The sequence below is a fragment of the Rana temporaria genome, chromosome 3, assembly GCF_905171775.1.
Source record: "Rana temporaria chromosome 3, aRanTem1.1, whole genome shotgun sequence".
In the NCBI taxonomy this organism is placed as follows: domain Eukaryota; kingdom Metazoa; phylum Chordata; class Amphibia; order Anura; family Ranidae; genus Rana; species Rana temporaria.
Window position 1 is genome coordinate 300,082,670 of NC_053491.1, and position 27,948 is coordinate 300,110,617.

General features: G+C 46.9%; 2 protein-coding genes across 2 annotated transcripts in view; one reads left to right on the forward strand and one right to left on the reverse strand.

Annotated features, from left to right (window-relative positions):
• The window catches only part of LOC120932422 (GTP-binding protein SAR1b-like), a 570,126-nt gene that overhangs the window by 420,308 nt on the left and 121,870 nt on the right, over positions 1-27,948 (forward strand). Inside the window, exon 5 of the mRNA XM_040344773.1 lies at positions 20,315-20,418. Within this exon, the coding sequence (XP_040200707.1) occupies positions 20,315-20,418 (104 nt within the window). The remainder of the gene's footprint in view (positions 1-20,314; positions 20,419-27,948) is intronic.
• Positions 16,262-17,754, reverse strand: LOC120932421 (dynein regulatory complex protein 10-like). The gene has a single exon (XM_040344771.1). It carries the CDS (start codon positions 17,642-17,644, stop codon positions 16,289-16,291), a length of 1,356 nt encoding a protein of 451 aa, XP_040200705.1. The 5' UTR covers positions 17,645-17,754; the 3' UTR covers positions 16,262-16,288.

Here is a 27,948-nt window from a genome sequence, read left to right on the forward strand (position 1 = left end):
GCCTCAACATCGCAGCCGTGGATGAACATCTCGGGGGGTGGGAGGGAGGGAGGGCAGTGCCGCTCATAGAGGTGGTGTCCTTCCTCTTCTCCCTCTCCAACTCCTTCCCCGTCCTAGCACCGCCCCCGTCCGTCCGTCATCGCCGCCCCACCCCCCCGCCGTCCGTCCCCCCGCCGTCTGTCTCCGGTGCACGGAGATACAGATCATCAGACAGACAAAGCGAATCTCTGTCTGATAGATCTGTATGTGTGAACACAGCTCCTAGTACAGCCCCGGCTCCCTGTACATAGAAACATCGCTCTGCACTGTGTGTTACAATTCTAGTGCAGGGAGGCGGGGCTGTACTACGATCAGTGTACTCACATAGAGATCTACACAGACAGAGATCCGCTCTGTATGCCTGATCATCTGTACCTCCCTCCCCCCACTCTGCACTGGGCACTAATTGTCACCGCACTGATGGGCACTAATGTCACCGCACTGATGGGCACTAATGTCACCGCACTGATGGGCACTAATTGTCACCGCACTGATGGGCACTAATGTCACCGCACTGATGGGCACTAATTGTCACCGCACTGATGGGCACTAATGTCACCGCACTGATGGGCACTAATGTCACTGCATTGATGGGCACTAATTGTCACCGCACTGATGGGCACTAATTGTCACCACACTGATGGGCACTAATTGTCACCGCACTGATGGGCACTAATTGTCACCGCACTGATGGGCCCTAATGTCACCGCACTGATGGGCACTAATGTCACCGCACTGATGGGCACTGTCACCGCACTGATGGGTACTAATGTCACCGCACTGATGGGCACTAATGTCACCGCACTGATGGGCACTGTCACCGCACTGATGGGCACTAATGTTGTCACCGCACTGATGGGCACTAATAATGTTGTCACCGCACTGATGGGCACTAATTTTGTCACCGCACTGATGGGCACTAATAATGTTGTCACAGCACTGATGGGCACTAATGTTGTCACCGCACTGATGGGCACTAATAATGTTGTCACCGCACTGATATAAGGCACTGGTGCCACTGCACAGATAATGAACTGGTGTCACCGCACTAATGGGCACTGATAATGCACTGGTGGGCACTGACATTTGGGTCTGGTTGTGGTTCTGGGGCCTATGCGGGGTGCTGTGCCGGGGATGATGCGGTGGGCAATGTTATGGTGGCAATGTGCTGTGCTGGGGGAAGAAGGAAGCAGGAGGAACTCAGCACAGCACAGGGATGGTGGGAACCCCTCATAATGGGGCACAGCGGGTGTAAAGACCCGGGAACTCAGCACAGGGATGGTGGGAACCCCTCTTAATGGGCACAGCGGGTGTACAGACCCGGGAACTCAGCACAGGGATGGTGGGAAACTGCCATTCCACTCCTTGTCAGTGAGGGTGTGGTTGCTAGTTCCTTAGCTCCTGTGCTTCCAGAGACCAGGGGCTAGAGTGGCTTCTCTGCCCCGGGAGGGATGCTGGATCCTGGGGAAGAGCCGGGCGGGGCCCCCCTGGATAGGCCTGTGGAAGATTCTGGGCCTACCCAAAGGAAAGATGAGTCCCTGTCAGCCTTCAGACAGAGGACTGTCAGTAAGTTGAAGCGGATTGAGAAGGAGGAGGAGAAATTGATGGTTTTGATGGCTGAGTTCAGGAAGAAAAAACAGATCTGTGCTAAAGTATACAGTAAGAAAAGACCAGCTCGGAGTGCGCATGCGCGGGACTTCCGTGAAGACGTGCTGAACGGGAGCTCCGGACCGCCCCAGCACATCGTGGCTTATAGCGCCTGAATTGCTGGGAGATTTTGTCCGAGGAAGGACCGTGTGAGTAGCGGAGGACAAGGAGCATAGCCCTGGATGTCTGGCGGCAGTGAAAAGAGGGGTTCCAGCCGTCAGCTGGACTTCGGCCTAGCAGCTCCCTCACACCTCAAGATGGCGGCCGCGGCGCCTCCTCGTGGAGACGCTGCGGACATAGAGTCTATTGCAGACCCCTCGTCCTCAATCCAGCATACTCTACCCTTGCTGGCAACTCCTGTGAGTAATGATTCCTCCATCATGATCTCCCCAGCATCCACGGAATCGCTTATTAAGCACACTATGGCTAACATTCTGGGCACATCCATGTTGCAATCCCCCATGAGTCAGGCAGGCCTTCAGACACCATCTCCCATTCCCCATCCCTCTCAATCCGATATGGCTCAGCTTCTGAACTGTTTTTCTGACATGCTGTCAGCAGGTTTAACACAGACTGCAACACAGATTACATCCTCTATTAAAGCTGACCTGCAGAATATAGGAGCCCGCATGGAAGCTATTGAGCAAGCGGTTGATAATACAGCAGCACGCACCAACCAAAATACAAACTGTATTCAGTCATTGCAGGACCAACTTGACATAGCGCTTGCCAAAATTGACGATTTAGAGAATCGCAACAGGAGATATAACTTTCGCATACGGGGTATACCCGAGGGGGTAGTTAATATCCCTGAGACAGTGAAATTATTCATTAAAACCATTATCCCTGACATTCCTGAACATAAGCTCGAACTGGACAGGGCCCACAGAGCTCTACAGCCTCCTCGCCAAGATGGACTCCCGAGAGATGTGGTGGTTAAACCCCACTACTATAGTGTAAAGGAGGAGGTCATGAGGAGATCCCGTAATATTGATGACCTCAATGTTCAGGGGACCAAGATACAACTGTTTGCTGATATATCTCCAGCCACTATACAGAAGAGGAGGTCCCTGAAGCCCCTTTTAGGGATCCTTTTGCAGAAATCCATTAAATACAGGTGGTCCTTTCCATTTCGTCTCCAGTTTGATTATAAGGACAAATCCTATAGCTTCTCAAGCTTCAGAGATGGTGAACAACTATTACTACGTCTCGGATTCATCAACCAAGAACTGCCCCCTCAGGATGCTTCCTTCCGTTCCGGTTCATCTAAAAGGCCCCCCACTGGCAGTCCCATCTCCCCGTTGTGGAATAAACAGCAAACAAAGAGATCCAGAGATTCTCGTCCTTCAAGATGACTGTTTTTTCTGGATATACTTTCTTTATGCCTAACTCTCCCTTACTAGGGTGCTGTGTTTCCTGCCGGTATAGTGCTGCTTCCTATACCCAACGACTTCGTGCTACTTAAGTTGACATTAGTATTTTCATTTTGCAGGCATAGTCTTCTCACTAACTTTTTTTTTTTTTTTTGGCTCCTGTTCTCCTTATGGGGGTTACAAATTCATGTTTTGTCCTATAAGCTAATATTTGTCTGTCTGCCATACTGATATTGTTCTTGCTTTAACCTTCTTCATTGACGCTATATTTTTGATGATATATTTTTTACTTTTAAATTTATTTTTTGATGTTTTTATCTAGGCCTATGGCCTGGGCACCTCCCAGCCTGAGTTTCAATGCTTTTATATTGGCCTTTAGGCTGGGGCGGTCTAGCACGCCACTCCCTCTGCGGTGACAGGTTAGAGTTTGCTCTTCTTGTTACTGCAGGCATACGACCCCTATTGGGGTTGTCACCTTATAGGGTCCACCTTTGATTTGGACCCAAATTCAGGACTTGGTCAGCCAGTCCTGTCTAAAATTTTTCTCCTAGGCATTTTTATCTAGGTCTTTTCTTCTCTCTCTTCTCTTTTTCCTTTTTCCCTTACTCTAATGTCTGCTTATTGTTTCTCATATTTTTCTTTTTGTTTCCCTTTATATCCTCGGAAGGTTACACGGAGAGCCTCTGCTTTAATGGGATCTAACATACGTCTTCCACCTGACTCCTCATCGTATGGTCCTGGACTTTCGCGGGTTACGGTAAGCCTTTCTCCAGTGTGCACGTCCTCACCCTTTTTGGTCCATGGCTGATACACCTCCCAGACTGGCTGCGCTTAAGATAGCCTCACACAATACACAAGGTCTAAACTCCCCACTAAAACGACGTAAGGCGTTTCAGAGTTACCAATCTAGGGGCCTGGACGTTGTCCTACTTCAGGAAACCCATTTCCCCATCACGTATAATCCCCCTTTTCTGCACCATGGATACCCTACTTTTTTCCTGGCGAATGCTGAATCTAAAAAAAGAGGAGTAGCTATCCTCTTCTCGAAAAAGACCCACTTCGTACATTCTATGACTGTCACTGACAAGGACGGACGTTACATTCTTGTTAAGGGTTCGATAGAAGGTAAGGTCCACACCATAATCTCTTATTATGCTCCCAACACTGGGCAAAATCACTTTTTCTCTAGGTTGTTTACCATTTTGGCGCCGCATTTTGAAGGAAGGGTGATTTTGGGTGGTGATTCTAATGTCACCTTTGACAATATCCTTAACAAATCTGCAGCTGGGATCCCACACCTTAAAAGACCTCCCAAACATAGCCTTCAAATTGCCCGTCTTCTGCATTCATTGGGTCTGGTAGACACATGGAGGGAATTTAACCCTACGGTAAAAGACTACACGCATTACTCGGCTCCGCATAAAACTTACGCGAGAATTGATCATATTTTTTTACATGCCTCTGAGGTTCACGATGTGTCTTCCGCATCCATTTTTGAGGTTCCTTGGTCGGACCATTCTTTGGTGGTCGTTAAATTGGCTAATTCGATTTCTTCTCCCGGGTTTCGTCCATGGCGCCTTAACGCATCTCTTCTCTCCAACTCGGTCCATTGTACCATGTTGGAGAAGGAGATTAGAGAATATTTTGAAAACAATGACAATAATGAGACTTCTCCCAGTTCCTTATGGGGGGCTCATAAAGCGGTAATCCGGGGTAAGATCATACAGCTTTCGTCAAAATTGAAACGGGAACATAAGATAGACATACTGACACTTGAAAAAGATTTTGAAATTCTAAGCAAGTCCCACAAGCGAAACCCCTCTCGGTCTTCCCTTGCCAAGCTTGATTCGGCCAGACTGGCGCTTAATTTAGCTCTCACATCCTCAGCGAATAAACATTTGTTATGGCGGAACAGTAAATTCTATATGCGGGTTAATAAGTTCGGGCCACAGTTAGCAGCCAAACTCTCGCCTAAATTGAGGTCGTATGCGATTCCCAAGATTAAGGCTTCAAATGGCCACTTGACCCAAAACCCCGAAAAGATTCTCAAGGCCTTTCAATCTTTTTATTCAACTTTATATTCCTCCGATGAACGACACTCCCAAGCGGACCTTGACACTTTCTTGAAGAATGTCCCGCTCCCTAGACTTTCAGACTCCCATCGCTCCATCCTTGATTCACCATTTCAAATAGCAGAGATTCACAATGTTATTAAAGATCTTAAGACTGACTCGGCCCCAGGACCTGACGGTTTTTCAAACCAATACTACAAGACTTTCTCCGAGATTCTGGTTCCCTATCTGGTTCGGTTCTTCAATTCCATGCGTAAAGAACCATTATTGGATCCCTCAGCAAACCTAGCGTTTATTTCAGTCATTCCCAAACCGGGGAAGGACCCTAGTGAAGTGAGCAATTATAGGCCAATCTCGTTGATAAACAACGACATGAAGATAATGACTAAAGCCTTGGCCAATAGACTGGCCTCCTTTATTGGATCTTATATTAATAAGGATCAGGTGGGTTTCATCCCGGGAAGACAGGGACCGGACCAGATACGGAGAGCAGTGGACGTTATTTCCCTTATGAGGTCGGGCTGGGATGGAGGGTCCCCCCAAGAAGGCTACCTGCTGTCTATTGATTTGCAAAAGGCATTTGATACGGTAGAATGGCCTTACCTTTTTGAGTTGCTCCGTCAATGGGGTTTTGGGCCTGACTTTATAAAAATTTTGGAAGCACTGTATTCCCAACCGATAGCACAGGTTAGATTTCAGGGTTATTTTTCGGCGAAATTCCCCATCAGAAAGGGAACGAGACAGGGTTGCCCCCTCTCCCCCCTTCTTTTCGCGGTGGCCATAGAAACTTTGGCCATCGCGATCAGAAATCACCCGGATATACAGGGGGTTCAATGCGGACAAACAACACATAAATGTGCCTTGTTCGCTGACGACGTACTCCTTTTTCTTACAGCCCCATCTACCTCGACCCCTAACGTAATCCACCTCCTTAATGATTTTGGCAGCATATCAGGTCTAAGAGTTAATATGTCTAAATCGGTAGCACTCAATGTATCCCTCCCGCAATCACAAGTAGATAGCTTGAAAAGTAACTTCCCATTCTCCTGGAACTCTACATCTATCCCTTATTTGGGTATTAACCTCACTTCACAGACTGAATTTCTCCACAAACATAATTACCCACCCATGGTTAAAAAGTTAATGGAAGATCTACGTCAATGGTCTTTATATAATCTTTCTTGGCTAGGTCGTGTAAATGCAGTTAAGATGACCCTCCTACCCAAGATTTTATATCTTTTCCGCTCCCTCCCTATCCCGGTTACTAAATCATATATTGATTCTCTCCAATCTGCTATAACTAAATTTATTTGGGAAAAAAAAGGGAATCGCCTTTCTAAATCCGTGCTTTTTCGGCCCAGGCTGAAAGGGGGCCTTGGTCTACCGAATTTATGGTGGTACTATCGTGCTGCCCAACTTAGCCAGTTTTCCATAATTTACCTTAAAGGTCCCAAGCCAGACTGGGTCTCCATGGAAAGAGCAGCGACCCCGGGATTCACCCTAGATTTCCTTTTATGGACCCACCCTAGGAACCGACCTCCGATTCTAGCTCCTACACTATCCCACTCTATGTCTCTTTGTGACTCATTGCATAAACTAACTTCAGTGGTGTCTCATTGGCACCCTCTTGCACATATCTTCCATAATCCTCGATTCCCACCCGGTTTAGATATTACAGCCTTCAAATGGTGGCTGGACAAAGGTTTATACAGAATTGGCCACTTTTTTAACTCGAACGGACCCCTCACATTAAATTATTGCTCCTCTAGACTAAAAATGCCCCCTTCTGAGAAATTTCGCTTTTTTCAAATTTCCCACTTTTTACACCAGATTAAGAAGACCTGCACGGAACAACCTTCTGTGACCCCTTATGAGCAGTGGTGTTCCTCAGCCATGGACACAAAGGGGGGTATATCTTTAATTTACTCAGCTTTGGCAGAACCTCTGGAGAAAGCGCTTTACATGAAGAATTGGGAGCGTGACCTTGATCTGGATTGGTCACTGGAAAGATGGCACTCCAATTTGGCTCGCTCCTTTAGGGGCATTTTGAATGTATCACTTACCGAAACGTGCCTCAAGGTCATGACCCGTTGGTATTTAGTTCCCACCCGAATTGCCAAATTTTACCCGCAATCCTCCCCTCTGTGTTTTAGGGGTTGTGGACTTTCTGGCTCATTCCTTCATATATTGTGGGAGTGCCCCAGGATTCGTTCCTTCTGGCACAAAGTTTTCCACCTTATTAGAAAAGTCACGGGAATAGGGGTTGCTTGTGATCCTGTAATTGCCTTACTCAACAGCCCTATCCCCAAAATTCCCAAAAGCTCACAGGCGCTGATATTTTTTATTTTACTAGGGGCAAAGATGACTATTACCAAGGCTTGGAAATCCCCGTCGGTCTCTATTTTAATGGCCAAGAGAAAAATCTCGTGGATGATGTCCAACGAGAGGATTTCCAACATGATCCTTGATTCCGCTGATAAATTTAAGCTTATCTGGGAACCTTGGGCAACGTATGTCGGAGTCCTCCTCTGATTCCATTCGTAAGCCCTTGAAATATATGATTTGCTAGGCTCTCCGTGTAACTCCGTTATCCTCTTACTTCTTGATATTCTGTCTTCTTCTCTCTGATCTGTTTCCCCCTATCTTTTTCCATTTCTTTTCTTTTCTTCACTGTACTAGTATCTACAATGTGATTAACGTTATAGTTCAGGCCCGAGAGGGTCCACTTCGTTCTGATCTCTTATTTGCACTCGGTTTTGACTTTTATTTGTTGTGTTTTTTTTTTTGCAATAAGGGTTTGTGAAGCTTTGTTAAGGTCTTTGAAAGTTCTTATTTTGTTAGGTTTTTTGTTGTTTTATTGGTCATAACAATCTCTTATGACCCATATGTTTGGTTGACCCTCAGGTCCTCCTCGAGCTTGTTTTAGTCCAAGGCTATACATAATATAAAAGGCCCATCCTTAGTTATGGTGGATTATTTAGGCTATATGTTCATTTTGGAGGATTCTCAGTTCCCCACTCCCGGGACAGTGTGTTCCCTCTAGGGGCTCGGGGGGAGGGTGGACTTGGAGTTTCCGTCACTATGGTCGAGTCTATATGTGATTTCTAGCTTATGTTAATATGGATAAGGCTATATTCTGTCTTCTTTTGATTGGGACTTATTGTACCTTTATGTATATTGTGCAAATCTTTTCAATAAAAACATTTAACAAAAAAAAAAAAAAAAAAAAAAAAAAAAAAAAAAAAGAAAAGACCAGCTCTGAGGCCTGAGCTGAAGGACCTGGAGCAAGCTGTAAGGAAGCAGAAAGAACTGGTGAGCTCTCTGAAGGAGAACAGCGGAATATTTAAAGAAAAATATAGGAATGAGGAGCGATTTAATCGCATGAGAAGAGGAGCCGCTTCATGCATGGAGGATGGGGAAGCCAGCGAGGAGATGCAGGTACAGGCAGGGTCGGCGGTGAGTGAGAAGGTGGGCCCGGAGGATGAGCCCATCAGTTCAACACCTCAGACATCCGCTGAGCCCTCTGCCCCCTTCACACCCCAGCAATGTGGCACATCTCAGGAGGGTGAAGGTCCTGCCATGCTGGATTTCATAACCAAGTTGGAATCCCCTCCAGATGCGGCTTCCCCGGATGGTGATGTCAAGATGGACGCCGTTTCTAGTCCTGTGGAGAGAGCAAGATCCACCATGGAGTCTGCAGCAGCTGAGGGAAGCTCTGATCCCAGCCATAAAGTCGCACAGGTAACAACCCAGCAAGCAGGTACAGTGTGTGTGCAGGATGGTGGTGGGAACTTTATTATTGACAATAAGCTTGCTGAGGGTTGTAGTGCTGCAGGCAGTCAGCCCATAGACAATGTACAGCATACACCTGATAAAAACTGCCAGTCTGCGGAAAGGTCCATGGACAATACAGTGACTTTGCCTGGACCAGGCACAGCGGCTGTACCTGCGAATGATGGAGGAGATGCTGGGTGCAGTGGTGCCACAACTCAGCAGAAGTCTGCATTGGACAGGACTGGAGCTGTGTGTACAGAGCGGGGGAAGGGGGTGGGTCCTGCCTCTGCTAATACAATCCCAGCTGAATCAGACGCTTTGCCGGCAGGTTTGAATGTATCTAAGGACAGGACTGCAAGTACTGGGGGTGGAAGGAAATCCTATGCTGGTGTTGCTGCTGCAGGATCTGGGAAGGGGGAACAAGCAGGGAAGGAGCATGGGAATGGGTTGTCTTCCTCCCTGTTTAAAAGGAGGAATGTTGTGCAGCTGAGGTGGGAAGGCGGTGGAATCCCCCCACATAGGAGGGCGGTGGTGGATAAGATTCTACAGATGGGGTTCACGCCCGCAGATATCTTCGCCCTGATCAGTCCGGCAGATTCCTATGAGTATGATTTGTCCTTTCTCCGCCCGGAGTCTTTGGACATATTTTGGGAGAAATATGAACGTGTGTGTAGGGGCCTGCCGGACTGGAAGGGGCTCATGCCCAAACTTGTCTCCCGCCAGCCACTCATTAAAGTGGTCACGATTCTGGTCCGCAATGAGTCTATACCACCGGGGGATCTATGTATATGGCTGAGGAGGTATGGAGACGTCCTGGGCCCCCTAAAGAAGATTCTGGATTACCGGGGAATATGGACGGGGGGATGGTCTGCTCAGTTAAAACTAAAGATCATTGATAATGTCGTCCAGCATCTGCCATCCTCAGCTTTCCTGGGGAGGGACAGGCTGACCATCTTCTATCCGGGCCAGCCAAAGCTCTGCAATAAGTGTGGAGACAAGAGTCACCTTGCATCCTCCTGTCCAGTGATGAAGTGCTCTCTGTGCCAGGGTATAGGACATCTGGCTAAGGATTGTAACCTCATAAGGTGCAATCTGTGCAATGCAGTGGGGCATCCTTATAGCCAGTGTCCTGAGGCAATGCACAATAAGCCTGAGCTCATGAGAGAGTTCTTCCGCCTGGACATGGAGGATGCTCGGAGCTCAACAGCTGGAGGGCCTGTGAGTCCATCTGAGTCTGTGCCAATTCCCAATGTGTCCGTGGTGCCCCAGACTGTGCCAATTCCCAATGTGTCAGTATCTCCCCAGTCTGTGGTGCCCCAGTCTGTGCCAACACCCAATGTGCCCGTGTCTCCCCAGTCTGTGGTGCCCCAGTCTGTGCGTTTACCTAGTGTGTCAGTGTCTTCCCAGTCTGTGTCTTCTAAAATTTCAGAGGCAGCAAGAGGTGCTGGTGCATCAAGTGCATTGCCAGTCCCCCTCCCTCGACGCTGCAGGGTTCCTGTTAAGGATTGTGGGGTGCAGAGGAATGGGGAGGATGGTGAAGAGGCTGGCCTGGTGGTAGATAAGGGAAGGGAGTGTGGGGGGGAGGGGGGTGAAGTGGAGGATAGGTGTGGGGAGGCTGTTGACTCCGGTTTGTCCAAGGATGATATGGAGTGGTTGGAGGATAGGAGGAGGAGGGGCAAAAGGAAGAAAAAAAAAGGAGGTACAGTTACCTTAAGTCCTGAGGTTTTGCCTTTGGCGAATAAATTTAAGGTGCTGTCTGATGAGGATGATGATGATGATGATGCTGATGATGATGATGATGATGATGATGATGATGCTGATGATGAGGAATGGGACTCATTCAGTTCTGCATCCTCTATGGATGATGAGTGCCAGGGTGCAGCAAAGCGCGCTGGTTCTCCAGGGAGACGGAATAGTCAGGCTAAGAAAGCGAGTTTGATGCTGACATTTTGTTTTTGCAAGAGACCCATCTGAGTAGTCTGGCCGATGTACATCTGGCAAAGAAGGAGTGGAGGAGTGGTCCCTCATTTTGGTCTCTTGCGGCCGAGCCTTACAGCGGGGTTGCAGTCCTTTTTTCTGGTATGGTAACATGCCGGCGGGTAATTGAGGTAGAGATTGGGAGATGCATGGTCTTGGACGTCTCTGTGAAGGGGCAGGACCTGCGCCTGATTAACATCTATGGTCCCCAGACGAAGTGGGACAGGAAATGCCTCTTTACAAAGATTAAGCCTTTTCTTTTTACGGCCCAGCAGGTTATCTTTGGAGGTGATTTCAACACCATTACTAGGTCTAAAGACAGGAGAGGTGTCAGAGATAAGCTGGGCTATGACACCCTTTTTCTCAATGCGATAGTTAGGGAAGCAGGTCTGGTAGATGCGCACATTAAGCGCTGCCCAGACAGCACGGGGTTCACGTTTCAGAGAGGTAATAGTCAGAGTAGGATAGATAGTTTTTTTTTAAAGGGAGACTCTGCTTTTTCGGCACCTGTGTGTCGGGCAGTGGAGTTTTCTGATCACTGTATTCTATCTGTGACTCTGAATGCCTCAGACATGCCACCTAGGGGGAGGGGTATCTGGAGATTGAATTCGACCCTCCTGGAAGACGAGAGAGTAAGACAATCCTTTGAGGATTTTTTTCAAGCACAGGTAACGATCCTAGACTTTTGCAACAGCAAGTCAGAATGGTGGGAGCTTGTAAAACAGCGGACTGTTGGGCTTTTCAAGGCCATAGGGAAAAAGAAGCAGCAGGATAAGTATATCGCCTACCAGCGTTTGCGGAGGAAACTTGACCGCCTTGTTTCGAATGGAGGAGATTCTGGGGCGATCTCTGAGGTGAAGCTCCTCCTTAGGAGACATCAATATGACCGGCACGCCTCTTTGGTTCAGGAGAGGGATTACGGGAAATACCATTCGCCTGACCCTTACCAGAACTGTAAACAGAGCGTAGCAGTTAAGACGGTCAATGGCCTGAAGGACAGTACGGGTTCTCTGACAAAGTCTAGGTCAGGGATCCTGGAGGTTGTCAGGTCATACTATGCCGATCTCCTGGGAGGAAGGAACCTTGATCGGACAAGGATGTTGGGTTTTTTGGACTCTACACCAGGACTGGAAAGTAATGTTCCTTTGATGAATTTGACAGATGAAATCACTGCAGATGAGGTAATCCGGGCTATTGAGAAACTGGCCATCAAGAAAACGCCAGGGCCAGATGGTTTGACAGCCGAAATTTTATAAATGTTTTAAGACGATCCTGGCTCCCTACCTTGCGGAGGTCTTTAATGGCTGTTTACAAGAGGGTTCTCTCCCTCCCTCCATGAGGCAATCTGCAGTGATCCTTCTGTCAAAGGGTAAAGATCCTTCGATGATTGAGAATTGGCGCCCCATCAGCCTTCTTAATGTCGATAGAAAGATACTGGCAAAGATTTTTTTCTGGCGATTATCACCAGTGGCAGGCAGTTTGTTATCCCACCACCAGCACTGCTCGATCCAAGGTAGAAGCACCTTCTCAGCAGTGTTAGCTGTCCGGGAGGCCTTGGAACGTTGTAGGGCTGCTGGTTGGGGTAAATTTTTGCTGACATTGGATCAGGCTAAGGCCTTTGATCGGGTTAATCATGAGTACTTATGGCTACTTCTTGGCAAATATGGCCTGGGGGGGGGGGGGTTTCATTGATTGGCTCAAGATTTTGTACAAAGGGGCTGAAAGCTTTCCTCTGGTTAATGGTTGGGTCGGGCAGCCCTTTGTGGTTGGCTCGGGTGTGCGTCAGGGGTGCCCATTGAGTCCTCTGCTATATGTGTTTGCAATTGACCCCTTTGTCAGAAGGCTAGAGAGTGGACCATTGTGCGGGGTACCTTTGGGCATCGCTGGTAAGCCTCCTTTGAAGGTTGTGGCCTATGCTGATGGTGTTTCTGTTTTTGTCTCTGGGACTGGGGAGGCGCAGGAGGTGGTCTCAGTGATAAGGCAGTATACAGAGGCATCAGGTTCAAAGGTCAACCAGGACAAGTGTGAAGCTTTCTGGATGGGCGTGGAAGGTGAGAGCTTTGTTCTTCCGGACGACTTCCCGCAGCCCCAACAAAAAATTAGAGTTCTAGGCATTGAATTCGGCCCAGGTGACTATGGCCATGCAAATTGGGTGAACAGGCTGGAGAATGTCGATGCCAAGGTGGCAAGCTGGAAGGGCTGGCGGCTTTCCTTGAGGGAAAAGGTTGACCTGATCAAGACTTACCTGATTCCGATTTTTCTGTATGTCAGTTTTGTTTGCATTTTGCCAGCCTCTCTCTATACCAGGATCTATAGTTGTTTCTTCCAGCTGTTATGGGGGAACAGAATAAACCTTGTCAAAAGGAATGTGACTTACCTTCCTAGGCGGGAGGGTGGTCTAGGGATGATCAACCCTGTAGTCTTTTTCTCTCTGATGTTTGTGAAGTACAATCTTGGTAATATGTTGGCAGAGAGACCGCCTGGGTGGGTTGGTATTTTACAGTCCTGGTTTAGGCCCTTTCTGCGAGACTGGGAAAATGGTGGGCCAGTGAAAAGCCTGAGGGTCAAGCATGACAAGCTCCCGGCTTATGTTGCCCCGTGTTTGAAAATGCTTCGGCAGTGGCAAGTAACGGCAGGAGAAGTCAGATCCCTTCCAAGGAAACTTCTTGAGAAGCGAATCATGAGCTTTGCTTTTTGCGAGCCACTGGCCTTAAGGGATTGCCCAAGCCTGGTTTTGGGGGCGGGTTTGCGATTGATTAATTTGGAGAGAATCCCAATGAAGTTTAGGGATCAGGCTTGGCTTGCCTTTCATGGAAAACTATATGTAAAGGGCAACTTGAAGTTTCTTTCCATGAGTGATCGGGGCTGCCCGAGAGTGGAGTGTGGAGGAGTGGTGGAGTCCATGAATCACTTTCTGCTTCAGTGCCCTTTCAATATAGAGGTGTACAAGAGGGTGGGGAGGGCTCTGAGTATACCCTTCCTCCCCCATATGAGTTATGCAGAGTGGGTGTATGGGGCATTCCAGACTCATCGGGATTATGATTTGGAAACACTTTTTTTAGTTAGTCTAGTAGTCCGTTTTTTCACATGGAGTGCACGGTGTCAGGTATCCTTACGGAGTAAAATCCTCCCTGTCGATGTGGTGGTGCAGGATATTCTGGGTGAGGTTGGGAAGATTCGGGGTCTTGAGAAAAACAGGTGGCAGCAGGAGGCCTGGATAAAGGCGTGGAGGAATATCGGGACTCTGTAGCTGCTGCCTGTTGATCTCGGGGTGTGCGGCTTTCTTTCTATCCTTGCTTCACTCCCCTAGATTTTCAGATCAAATATATTTTTGATAAAAGGCTACATGCATGGTGACGGTGATGTTTCTTAGTCTGGCTTCTCGTAGGGATTATGTTTATTTTGTTCTTGTTCTTTCTGTTTGTATTTATATTCAATTATTTTGTAAATATGTTTTACTTATTTATTATGGTTTTATTGTATATGTTGTTGTTTGTAAGATTTTCAATAAACAAAATTAACCCCTCATAATGGGCACAGCAGGTGTACAGACCGAGGAACTCAGTGCAGGGATGGTGGGAACCTCTCATAACGGGCACAGTTGGTGTACAGACCCAGGAACTCAGCACAGGGATGGTGGGAACCTCTCATAATGGGCACAGCAGGTGTAAAGACCCGGGAACTCAGTGCAGGGATGGTGAGAACCCCTCATAATGGGCACAGCTGGTGTACAGACCCGGGAACTCAGTACAGGGATGGAGGGAATCCCTCATAGTGGAGCACAGCGGGTGTACAGACCTGGGAACTCAGTGCAGGGATGGTGGGAACCCCTCATAATGGGGCACAGCAGGTGTACAGACCCGGGAACTCAGTGCAGGGATGGTGGGAACCTCTCATAATGGGGCACAGCAGGTGTACAGACCCAGGAACTCAGCACAGGCATGGTGGGGACCTCTCATAATGGGCACAGCAAGTGTACAGACCCAGGAACTCAGTGCAGGGATGGTGAGAACCCCTCATAATGGGCACAGCTGGTGTACAGACCCGGGAACTCAGTACAGGGATGGAGGGAATCCCTCATAATGGAGCACAGCGGGTGTACAGACCTGGGAACTCAGTGCAGGGATGGTGAGAACCCCTCATAATGGGGCACAGCGGGTGTACAGACCCAGGAACTCAGTGCAGGGATGGTGGGAACCCCTCAAAATGGGGCACAGCGGGTGTACAGACCCAGGAACTCAGTGCAGGGATGGTGGGAACCCCTCATAATGGGCACAGCTGGTGTACAGACCCAGGAACTCAGTGCAGGGATGGTGGGAACCCCTCATAATGGGGCACAGCGGGTGTACAGACCCAGGAACTCAGCACAGGGATGGTGGGAACCCCTCATAATGGGCACAGCAGGTGTACAGACCGAGGAACTCAGCACAGGGATGGTGGGAACCTCTCATAATGGGGCACAGCGGGTGTACAGACCCAGGAACTCAGTGCAGGGATGGTGAGAACCCCTCATAATGGGCACAGCTGGTGTACAGACCCAGGAACTCAGTACAGGGATGGAGGGAATCCCTCATAATGGAGCACAGCGGGTGTACAGACCTGGGAACTCAGTGCAGGGATGGTGGGAATCCCTCATAATGGAGCACAGCGGGTGTACAGACCCGGGAACTCAGCACAGGGATGGTGGGAACCCCTCATAATGGGCACAGACCCGGGAACTCAGTGCAGGGATGGTGGGAATCCCTCATGAAGGGTTCCCACCATCCCTGTTCTGTGCTGACTTCCTGTGGATGTACTCCTGCTGTGCCCATTATGAGCGTACGAATCCGAATTGAGTTTCGGGCACAAAATACGAAATAACGGCTAATAATGCGAAACGGAACTAAACAAAATGAATTTATTGACAGTGCACATATCTGGTATATGTATACACACTACATATATAACAAGAGATATATATCATCTTGTTATGTAGATATATCTGCACAGGAACAAATGATTTATTATATTTACTGGTTCCTGGAAGGAGGAGGGGAGGAGAGGAGGAGAGGTTTGCATAGATAAGGGGCGGTAACTTCCTCTGACACTCCCGTTGCTATTGAAACCTGATCTGAAACCATTACACTGCTTGTACAGCACTGAGCATGTGCGAGGCTGAAATCCAGGAAGTCATACAGTCTGGCTTCATGATGCCCACACTTAAGATGGCCCCAGTCAATTTCTGTTTTATAAAGTGTCTAAATGCTGTAACAACCTAACAAAACGGACCTTAGTTTACAGACTAACTGTAGTAGAATACATTAAGCTTGTGTATTACAGGGGTATTCATATTTAAAAAGTTTTTATTTTTAAAATTGTGGCCGGAACTCCGCTTTAAGAGACACATTCATGTTGTAATACTTTTCACTACTTTTTGCCTTTCTTGCCTTTCCCTTTACCACTAGCTCCTTTCCCCTTTCCCTTTTTCTTCTTCTTTTTCTTTGATTTCATTGCTTTGCGGACCCGATACCCTTTCCAGTGTGCCTGAATGAAGGCGGCCGCTTGGTTCCTCTTGGCCAATTCCTTTTCTTCAGCTTCCTTCTTTATTTGGGCTTGATGTCTTTCTTCCATAATCTGCACATATTCAACCTCGAAGACTGACAGCTTCTCCTTTAGTTCTGCCAATTGAGCCTTTTCCTCTTCATACACAGCTTCTATTTCTTCCAGCTCAGTTTGTTTCTCTCCCATATCTGCATCATATTTCTGTATCCAGTTTTCAATTTCTGTTTCAACTTTATACTTTTTCTTTCTGAGGCTTAGCTCAACCTCACGGTTTTCAACAATTGCACCATTAAGCTGTGATCTTAGTTGCTGAAGGTCCTGCTGGAGCTTTGCACACTTCCCTTGCGAGGCGCGGCGGTCTGACTTCTGCTGTTTCTCTGCCTCTTGCAGTGTACGTCTCGCTTGGCACTCCGAATTTTTCTCCAGCTGATGTATACTGATCTTCAACTGCCAGATAACCTCATTTTCCTTTGCAATCTCAGTGTCACGATCAAGAATAGCTGCATTAAGCTCCTCTTCTAAAGCTGACAAAGCCTCCCTGTTCTTATGGTCACTGAGAGTGATCTCCTGGAGCAAGCGAATCCTCTCCTTCTGTTCAAGAGGGCTGGTCAGGAGCATCTCAAAAAGAAATCCTCTCAACTCTGAAAGGCTTTGGATGAGTTTCTGGGAGGCCTGATCTCTTACTTGCCCTTCGGATCTCACTGCTTTACTGGCAGTAGGGTTAGCCAAGAACAACCTCAAGACGTTTCTTACTGAACTTTGAACTCCTTGACGAAGTGTTGTAAAATTCATGTGAGCCGTATCCGCCATATTTGTTTTTCCCCACAATGATCCTTGCTGTCCCTTTTCTTCCGTTAATTCTTTACTCGAGTGACTAAGTTGTCTCTGCATGTTAATTTGTAGTCTGTGGTGCTCCCTCAAAGCTCCCGTCAGCTCAGAGCCAAACACTATGCTATATCTCTCCAGGTATTCAATGGCATACTGGAAAAGACTGACAAGTTCAAGTTTCTTGATTGTCTCATCAAGTGCTGCCACCACCCTCTGGGTTTCCACCGAGCTTAGTTTTTTTCGGCCAGGTTCTAGCATCTTCATACAGTCAAGACTTGGGCGATTCTTCTGACCTGGTTTCAAGACCCTCTGTCCATTGTTAAATGGGGAATGTGACTGCTGAGGTGAGGCCCGCATTGGCAGCTGGGACACGGGGAGGACCTCTGATGCCATGTTTGATGAACACTGAGGTCTTATTCAGCAAAATGTTTCAGCGATTCATCAGATTCATAAGCTGTTTCTGCTTAACAGTTTTTAATTGCAGCTGGCGATGGCAGCCAAGGACCCTCACTTTCTATGTGTTTGGAGACACCTGAGTGTCCATTCACTGGGAAGATCAATAGATGATTTAATTATTGATATTATACATGTTCTTTTATATACATATAGAATTTATGCATTTTTATTTCAATTAAATGTAATTCCTTTTGGAATCTTTTTAGAGAAGGAATTTTTATAAACAAGTAGGAGAATTCATTTATATGCCCATTTAGTCTCCATTCGGGAGGTACCTCTTTGCAGTTTTTTATAGCCAACTAATGAGTAAATATAACCCGCCTCCTTCTATGTATTTCTTTTTCTCTTGTGTGTATATATAAGGAGAAAAAACTGTTTATATATAAAGTTTTTTTTATAAATATATATAAAAAAAAAAAAAAAGATTTTTCATAAGGAAAAAAAAAATATTTTTTACATATATATATATTTTTTAATTTTGTAACATAGTCAGTCAAAAACGAGAGGGTTTGTTTGCTGCCTTTGTGTGTAAGATCACTGGGCTGCTGCTTTCTCCTCCCTTTTTTTCCTGTTTGTTTAGTCCTTAGGAGTCACCTGGAAAAGTGGGTTAATTTTCCTACACTTCCGTTGTCACTCCTATAAGAGAAACGGCCTGTGTAGTGTCTGGTACTGTTTCCTTTCCCTGTCGATACCTTATCAGGTGAAACGCAGCGTCGGTTGGAAGCTTCATTATCAGACACAGCCACTATATAAGTATATTTGTTTTTATCGTATACTGCAAAGAGATGCATCCTATTTGGATATTGGACATTTCTCTCTCGTTTTTTTCATTGTTGAATTCATGAAAAAAGTGGTTGCCAAACCTAGATGTCCATTGCAACTTTTTTCAAATAAAGTTGTTCATATGAACATTTTTAAATTGGTTGCGCTATGAAGTCCTCTTTTCTCCTCTAATTCCATTTCCTGATCACAATACCTCCGGGAGAGCTGCAAACAAGCCGAGCTGAACAGAGTGTGAGTGTCCCTGGGAACCTGGGAAGACGGATCTCCTGTTTCCTGCACCCCTCCGGTACAAAGAAGTCCTTACCTTTATGCCTATATGATCTCTTGTCATATACTGTAGATCCATCTTTTCTGGTAAGGGACCACACAGCCCGGATTTTTACATCCCTTTTTCTGCATATTGAAGCTGTATTATGTGTGGAGGATTTAGCCGCTTCTCTGAGTAGTGACTCAGCGCTCTCATTCACTACAAGTGGACTATATGTTTTTTACACATCTCGATAGCTTGTTACAGCAGACTCATTGATTTATTCATTATTTATTTATTTCTCATGTTGCAATTCTGCACAGTGAAGTAATATTACTGTTGGAGATACTGGACATCCTTTGAACAGTGATCGAGTGTTCTTTTTTACATCCAGTGGACTTCATATATTTATTTTCCTCTTGTGTAAAAGATACATTGATTCACTTTTTATTTATTATTTGCTACATTTGTTACATTTGTTTTTGAGTGTTGTATTTTTTCCATTTATGTATATTGGGGGTTGCGCTATATATTTGTCTTTTATTATTTCAGTCATATGTGGACCCTGGAGCAAAAAGCCCACCGGCCACTCCTGGAGCCATGGGGTATGTCGTGGCCGACCCAGCTTGTAGCTAAGGTCTGCTCGCGCTCGATGGCCGGACTGGGGAAACTACAAGGATCTATATTATCCAGCCTGTCACCCAGCCGGCAGTTTATAGAAGAATCACAAAAATAAAAAACTTTTTCAGGACTCTGGGCCCAAAGGGAGCTACGTCCTTCTCTGCTAGGCAGAAAAAAACGGAGCTGCTATCTGCAGGGCGGAGTGCTATGTCCGGAGGGACCGCCCCTGGACGGGGCTGTTCAACTCTGTTAAAGTAACATGTTTTTATATATTTAACATGTTCTGCCTCGTCCTCTCATATGAACAGGAACATAACCCATATGTCAAGACTTGTGAAGGTTGTGTCTGTCCATGGACGAAAAGAGAAAATACCCGCATCAAGCAAAGCATCCCATGTATATATAGTGATCATAATGTGAATTTCAAAATACATAGCAGCATACTAAAACATGGCAGAGCTGACTAAGCACACACGTTACATTTAATATATCCCACATAATTACATATGAAATATGACATGATGGAACAACAATTTTTTTAATTTTTTTTGTCATTCAGTAATGCGTCATTATAGAAATGTGTTCAAAATCTACGTGATTGGAGAAGAGAGAAAATGTAATTTATATGAGCGGTGGGTTGATAAAATAAGTAGTTTGGATACCCAAGCATGTCTATAAGCATGACACCCAAAATCCCTCAGCTAGGACCTATTAATTATTTCATTATTGATTTGGTTCACAATAATGTTCTAGTTTCTCTGATCTGCAGTAAAAAGGTTTGCTCCCTGTTCAATTTGTAACAAGGAAACATTTTCCAGTATGTTAAAAACCTTTTTTTGCTCTGTAGCAAGCACTTGTGATATTTGCAAGTGTATTACTACACTTTTTTACACAATGTGAAAACAACTACATCTACAACTTCTTTATCATATTATATTGTTTCACTTTTCATTTAGCACGAAGAGTATGGAAAAATTACCTCCCTGCCATTAATGGCATTGTGTTTCTGATTGACTGCGCTGATCATGACCGGCTTGCTGAATCTAAAGTAGAACTTGATGTAAGTATTTAATATTTTTACTGTTCTATTTTATTTCCCCCATACTGCTAGTTCTCAGACTTTCTACTTTCTAAACAATTACATAAAATACTATAAGACACCTGTTAGTTGCTAGTCATACATGATAACATATGAGACTGAATGCGTTTACTCAAAGTTGGTACTGAGCACCTTTTGAAAGCCTGCTGTGAACAGGTAGTTGGGAATCAGATGTGGCATATAAACCACAGGAAACAGTCACCTTAGAGAAGCTCACAATCTAATAACTCTAATGGTGTGTGGTAAATGTTGTTTGCTTTTTTAAGTTTTTATATTTTTAACCTTTTTTTTTTTTTTTGTAAACTACATATTTCAAATACACTTTTATTATATGGTGCACCCCTATAAGGATGCACATAGCAATATGGATTTTTACAAGAAAGAGAGCACCAACACCTGTGTACTAGACATGTGCAATTAGTTTAGTTCCAAATTAGTTTTTTAATGAATTTAGAGAAATTTGTTAATTTGGAAATGTCAACATTTCAGAAATTTGAAATTCGAAAATTCTAAATTTCGGAAATTTGGACATTGGAAAAGTTTGGCTATTTTGAAAATTTCGGAAATTCAAAAATTTTCGAAAGCCAAAAATAAGAAAAATGAAAAACAAAAATCTGAAAATTCTAAATCTGAAAGAACTAATAATAACTTGGCTATTACTAACTATTAAATTATAGTTATTGGAATTTCCTTTCAAATTTGGCTGTTTGCGAACATAACGAATACGAAAGTTCCCAAAGTGCTGCATCAAAGCACATTAATAGAAAGTTATGTGGAAGGGAAAAGTGTGGAAGAAAAAAAGTGCACAAGCAGCAGGGATGACCGCAACCTGGAGAGTATTGTCAGGAAAAGCCCATTCAAAAGTGTTGGGGACTTTCACAAGGAGTGGACTGAGGCTGGAGTCAATGCATCAAGAGCCACCACACACAGACGGATCCTGGACATTGGCTTCAAATGTGGTATTCCTCTTGTCAAGCCACTCCTGAACAACAAACATCAGAAGCGTCATACCTGAGCTAAAGAAAAACAGACCTGGTCTGTTGCTCAGTGACAGGAAAAAATCTCTGCTACTGCCATGTCCATTTCGGTGCCTTCCTTCACGTGAGGTCAAGTGGGTGAGGCAGTGTCCGTGCCCTCTACTGACCACTGCTCAGCTGCACTTTGGACCACACCAGCAGAAGTTTTCTTAGTCACTGCATCATGCAGAGAGACCTCTGATGTTTTCAAACGTTCTGAGTGCCTTCCATCCAAACCGGTAACTGGAAGCACCCTCTCAGAGAACCTTGAGACCATTTGCCACACTGCTAATAAATATGGTAACAACTAGTTCCTCTTGTGATTAACATCAAGCATAGCTTGTACTACTTGGCTCCACCTACTGGTACTAAGCAGTACCATCTTGTCCGACCACGGTGGAGACACCCAAGTGTACAGCAAATGTGCTTTTTGGACTTCAAGCTTTTTCAACAATACATTAGTCATCTTAATGCGATCCACTTCTACATACAAGACCTTTCTAGGGACTTTTCCATTATCAATGACATGGAGGGGCTCATCTACTGAAGCTGGAAAGGTAGAGACATTTTCAGCGACCTCCACCTCACTGGTGGTATCGGTCTTCACAGCCAGGAGCTAAACTGGAGTGCTGTCAGATGTACGTCTCACATTTATCCCTTCTGCCACAACATCAGTGAGCTGCTGCAAGGTCATAAGTCACATTTTTTGTGCGCACTATTTTCCAGCAGTTGGGCTGCGGATAACACAACTGCCATGCATGCACCCTTAACCGGTCCTTCTGACTGGAGGGAACCAATCTCTGCAGGGGCCAACATGCCCTTAGTCACTGGCAACCCTGCAATCCCTCCGTTGGGCATAGCAGGTGTTATGTCCACATCTGTGTTATGTAACCTAGCCTTATCCAGCATGGCAACCAATTCTTTGGACCAGCCAGTGGTACTTCCCTGACAGGCATTTTGCAGCGCTGCATCACCTGTTCCAAGAGGCACCAAAGGAACCTGGGACTCATTACCAAATACAGTACATTTGTCATCTCTATACGCATCACATTGTACAAGCACAGTTTCACTTATGTCGTCAAAAAACGCGGGGCGCAATACAATATTTTGACCAGATTGTTCTGGTGGCGCTACCATCACATCCAGCTTTACACTACCAGCTTTAACAGGGTGAATAAATTGTTCACCAATCTGGTCACATACTAACTCTCTCATTGTGTGGTGCAGTCCCTCCTTGTTCCCCCAGAGTAGTGCCAGAGCGGTCCTGGACAACCTCCAGTTCCAACACAGGGAGATCCCTGGAGGTTTCCACGGACAACCCTGCAGCTCTGCCTCTGGCGGTCACGGAAGACATCCTAATCCCATCCTTTTTAGTAAACCTATTACCAACATTATTCTCAGAGCTTTTTTTCTCAGAAAATAGGTACAGGAACTCAACCACGACCCCCTTCAGATTTCACAAACAGTAGAAGGGTCTTAAAGGGGCATTAAATATCAAGATTGTATTACAGGGGGGTTACACACAGAGGCCCGGATTCAGAGAGCAATTGCGCCTGCGTAACCATAGTTACGCAGCGCAATTGCTTACTTGCGCCGGCGTAACGAATGCTCCTGATTCAGGAACCTCGTTGCGCCGACTGCAGCCTAAGATATGCGCGGCATAAGGCTCTTATGCCCGCATATCTTAGGCTGCATTCTTGCGATGGCCGCTAGGTGCCGTTCCCGTTGTGCTCAGTGTATAGTATGCAAATTGCATACTAACGCCGATTCACAACGTTACGCGAGCCCTGCGTACGCAGTTTACGTTGTTTGCGTACGGCGGTTTTCGCGTAAGGCTGCCCCTGCTATTAGCAGGGGCAGCAAATGTTACGTATACCCGTCGTTCCCGCGCCGCAAAATTTGAACTTTACGTAGTTTGCGTAAGTGAATCGTGAATGGGGCTGGACGCCATTCACGTTCACTTTGAAGCAAATGACGTCCTTGCGACGTCATTTGCCGCAATGCACGTCGGGAAAGTTTCCCGACGGAGCATGCGCTCTACGATCGGCGCGGGAACGCTCCTAATTTAAATGATTCCAGCCCCCTACTGGATCATTTAAATTGCGCGTGCTTACGCCGGGCATTTTGCCAGAGCGCACGTGCAATTTACGGAGCTACTGCTCCGTGAATCGCGGGTAGCGCAGAAAATTTGTGGGGGCGCAGGGCAAAAACGTTGCCCTGCGCCTCCGCAAAAAATTTGCAAATGCACCTGAATCTACCCCAGAGTGCAGAGCTGTCACTTGTAAACACAGAAACCAGACTTCTGTGTTTACAAGTGATTGTGGTGAGCAGGCACCAAAGGGTCTGAGCCAGAGGTGGTGGAACTGAGTACCCCCAAGTTCCCCCTGAAAAAAAGCCCTGATTATTCTCAAATATGACATTTCCAGAAATACATTTCTCAACCTTTAGAGCAGTGGTTCTCAACCTTTTTAGTGCCGTGACACCTTGATAAAATTTCCCAAGTTGTGGGGACCCCTAACAGTAAAATTATTTTCGTAGTGTGGGTTGTCAGCACCCAAGGCAAGGCACATAGGGCCAAATCCACAGCCAGCGGCGCAAAATAAGTTTTTTTAAACTTATGTTATTAAAGTTACGGCGCCCTAAGTTGGTGTCGTAATTGCCGTATCCACAGCGCATTTGCGCACAAAATTGCGCCTGCCGTAACCTAAATTCGGAGGCGTAAGGCGGGGTTATGGCAAGTGGGAAGGAAGTGGGCGTGCTTCATTGTAATGAGCCGTGACCCCATGCAAATGAAGGTCCGGCCGTACTGCGCATGCGCGCAGGAATCTGCTGCTCACTGCGCATGTGCAGAACTTTGCTTGGCGCAATCAGTGAGATCGGTAAAAGGCCAAGTGTACTTAGTTTGAGGATCGCCCTGTGCTTAACTAGCTCCAGTCAAACACACTTCATTTGCAAAAGTATTTCCCTGTGTTCCCTTCCATGAGCAATTTGCTTCTGCTCTTAGTTTGTCAGTGTTTGTTGGTAAGTTGTGTGTGATAGAGAAGTGTTGGAGGAGTAGTAGATAGTAGTTGTTGGTTTGTGATAAGTGTAATTTTTGTTTGATTGTTTCTGCTAATTTTTTTGTTTTGTTTTTTTTCTGCTTGGATTTTGTGTTTGGTTTTTGTGTGTTTGTGTTTGACTTTGTAGTAGCTGTCTGCTTGTGTGTGTATTTTTGTGTATTTGTTTGGTGTGTATTTTTGTGTGTTGGTCCTGTGAGTTTTCTTGTTGCTGTGTGGTGTTTGTGATGGCTCCAAAACGCAGGAAGCTGAATTTTTCCCATGTTGAAAAGCAAATCCTTGCCAGGTATATCATCCAATATGGAAGATATTTACATGGGCCTGATAGCCGGAACACCTCCCCGGCCCAAAGGAAGAGGATATATGCAAAAATAACAGATCACATAAATGCGGCAGGGGGAGGGGAGACGAGGACCCCCGCTGGCATTAAGAAAGAGATCAATGATCTGAGGAGCGTGGTCCGCAATAAGGTGGCCAAGCTCACTGCGCATAGGAGGGGCACTGGAGGAGGGGGACCATGCCCCATCCGGCTGACTGAGGAGGAATGGGCAGTGGCCCGGTGTTTCGAGCCAGAGCAGGTGGTGGGCCTGCCTGGTTATCAGTCTGATGTTCCTGTGAGGCCAGGTAAGCTTTTTGTTTTTCTATTTGGTGATTAGCATGTGTGGGTGGGGGAAGGGAACATGTGCCAAGTGTGTGGATCCTCAAACCTGTGATTGTTTGGTGTCTTCCACAGATGACCAGGAGATTGCTGGGCCATCAGGCCAGGCTGCTGCACCACCCCAAAGACAGGAGGCTGCTGAGGAGTCCCCAGGGGAGGGGAGTGGCCAAACCTCCCCTCATGAGGAGGCTGAGGGGGAGGAGGATGAGGGGGGGGAGGATGAGGGGGAGGAGGAAGAAGATCTCCAGATTGGCCGGGAAATCATTATTGCCACAGATCTCATGACATTTGACGAGACCCTTGAGGCTCCCCTTGAGGCTACCCCAGAGGCTCCCCCAGAGGCTCCCCCAGAGGCTCCCCCAGAGGCTACCCCAGAGGCTGGCACCAGTCAGGCCACCATCAGGGGTAGCCCCTCCCACTCCTCCCACAACATGCCGCAACCCACAAGGGTCACTCTATCCCCTCCTACCTGGCCACAAGCCTCAGGGGCAGGCAGGATGGCGACCCAGGAGACCAGGGGGGGGTCTGAGCATATGCCGGCCAGTCTGCTGAGGGACAATGCCCAGCAGACCCGCAGTCTGGGTGACATCAAAAAAACTATGGCCAAGATGGAGCACAGCCTGGATGTAATGAGGGAGTCACTCAGTGATGTGGCCACCAATTCATTGGGTGTCATCACCTGTTTGTGGTACCTGCATACCGCCACAACAGGCGTGGGCCAGGAGGTGACTGCCCTCACCCGGGCTGTGCAGGACAACACCCGGGCTGTGCAGGACAACACACGGGCTGGCCAGGCCAATACGGCTGCCATCACTGACTGACTGAACAGGATAGCAGTGGCCTTGGAGGGCAGGCCAGCCGGAGGTCAGACACCAGAGGAGGCTCCTCCCTCCCCTGCTCCCCCCCCCCATGAAGATACTCCCTCCCCTGCCCCCCCCCCCAATGAAGATACTCCCTCCCCTGCTCCCCCCCCGTGAAGATCCTCCAGGTGCCCGTGGCCGTGCCCATGCCCCTGCCCGTGGGCAGCCCAGACGGAGCACTCGCCGCCGGACTTAAATACCAGGGGTACTTTTTTTTTTTGGTTTTATAATTTGTTTTATTATACTGTACTTATGATTTGGTTTATGTGTGTGAATGATGTGTGAATGTGGGGGGGTGGCATTCCTGACAAAATAAGGGTGTCACCCTCAGTTTTGGTGGAGAAGGGATCCCCAGGACCAGGGAGAAGTCATCCTAGGTTCCTGAATGGTGTATGAATGCACAGTGACATAATTGGAGCAGTGGCGGGGCGTTACTGCTCCCAAGTACCAAAGGGGGGGGGGGGTACTTGGATCTAATCCAATTCGATGTGCATGTGATGTGTCTGTGCTAGGGACCACAGTGGTGTGCATTCATGCATTTTCATTGTGACATAAATCATGTGCGTTTCCAGAGACAAAAACATTCTCAATGTGTCATTAATCATGTTCGTTTACTGTGCAAAGCAACATTCTCATTGTCACATAATTCATGTGCATTTGCAGTGAAAACAAATAATATCATTGTCACATAATTCATGTGCGTTTGCAGTGAAAACAAATAATATCATTGTGACATGATTTATGGCCATTTACTGAGAAAAGATGCCTTCTGCGAGGCATCTCCTGGCTACTGTGCCCTCAGTAGACCGGGTAGAGTTGGCTAGGGGGGGATTGCCTGGGTGGGGGGTCAGGTCAGCACGTAAGTTAATCTCCAGTCCCCTTCTCATTGCAAAGTTGTGAAGAATGCAACAAGCCCCTATTATTTGGCACACAAAGTCTGGGGAATACAGCAGTGTACCCCCAGTCTTGTCCAGGCATCTGAAGCGGGACTTCAGCAGCCCAAATGTACGCTCCACTACTGCCCGGGTGCGAATATGAGCCTCGTTGTAGCGTTGCTCTCCTGGGGTTTGGGGATTCCTGAAGGGGGTCATCATGTGAGGTCCCAGGGCATATCCAGAGTCACCTGGAAGGGAAAAGACAGGAGGATATTAGTCATGCATGTGCCCCTTGTGATGTCTGCATCATGGGGGGGACAGTCATACCTGACACCAATGTCACTCACCAACCAGCCAGCTGTCTCCATACACGTTCTGCTCCAATTCACGTGATATGTTGGTCTGCCTGAAGATGTAGCTGTCATGGCAAGAACCCGGAAATTTGGCACAGACATGCCAGATGAGGCCATGGGCATCTACGATTACCTGCACATTGATGGAATGCCAGTTTTTGCGATTCCTGAACAGGTGCTCTGTATCATGGGGGGGCTGTAGTGCCACATGGGTACAGTCAATGGCCCCGATGGTCCGTGGGAATCGGGCAATCTGATAAAAGTCAGCCATGCTCTTCATTCGCTGGTCCTCCTGGGTGGGCTTTTCAAATTGACTGCCCATGCGTCTCAGTATTGCAGGGACAACCTGGTGCACACACCTGCTCATCGAGGACTGTACCATCCCAGCCAGACCTCCACATGTTCTTTGAAAAGACCCAGTGGCCAGAAAATGCAGGGTGGCCATAACTTTAATGTGAGCTGGCAGGGCATGGGATCGTTGGGTTGGGGTGTTCAGATCATCCTGCAGGATCCTGGTTAAGTCCAGGATGGCTTCCTGGTTAAATCTGAAGTTGCCAATGACCTCAGACGCAGTCATGCCAAAGAGATCTTGGCGTGGGCGGTATACCCTCTCCTGTGCCCTCCTCCTTCTCTGCGCCTGTAAAGTTGCGAGTGCCGTTATAATCATTGATGG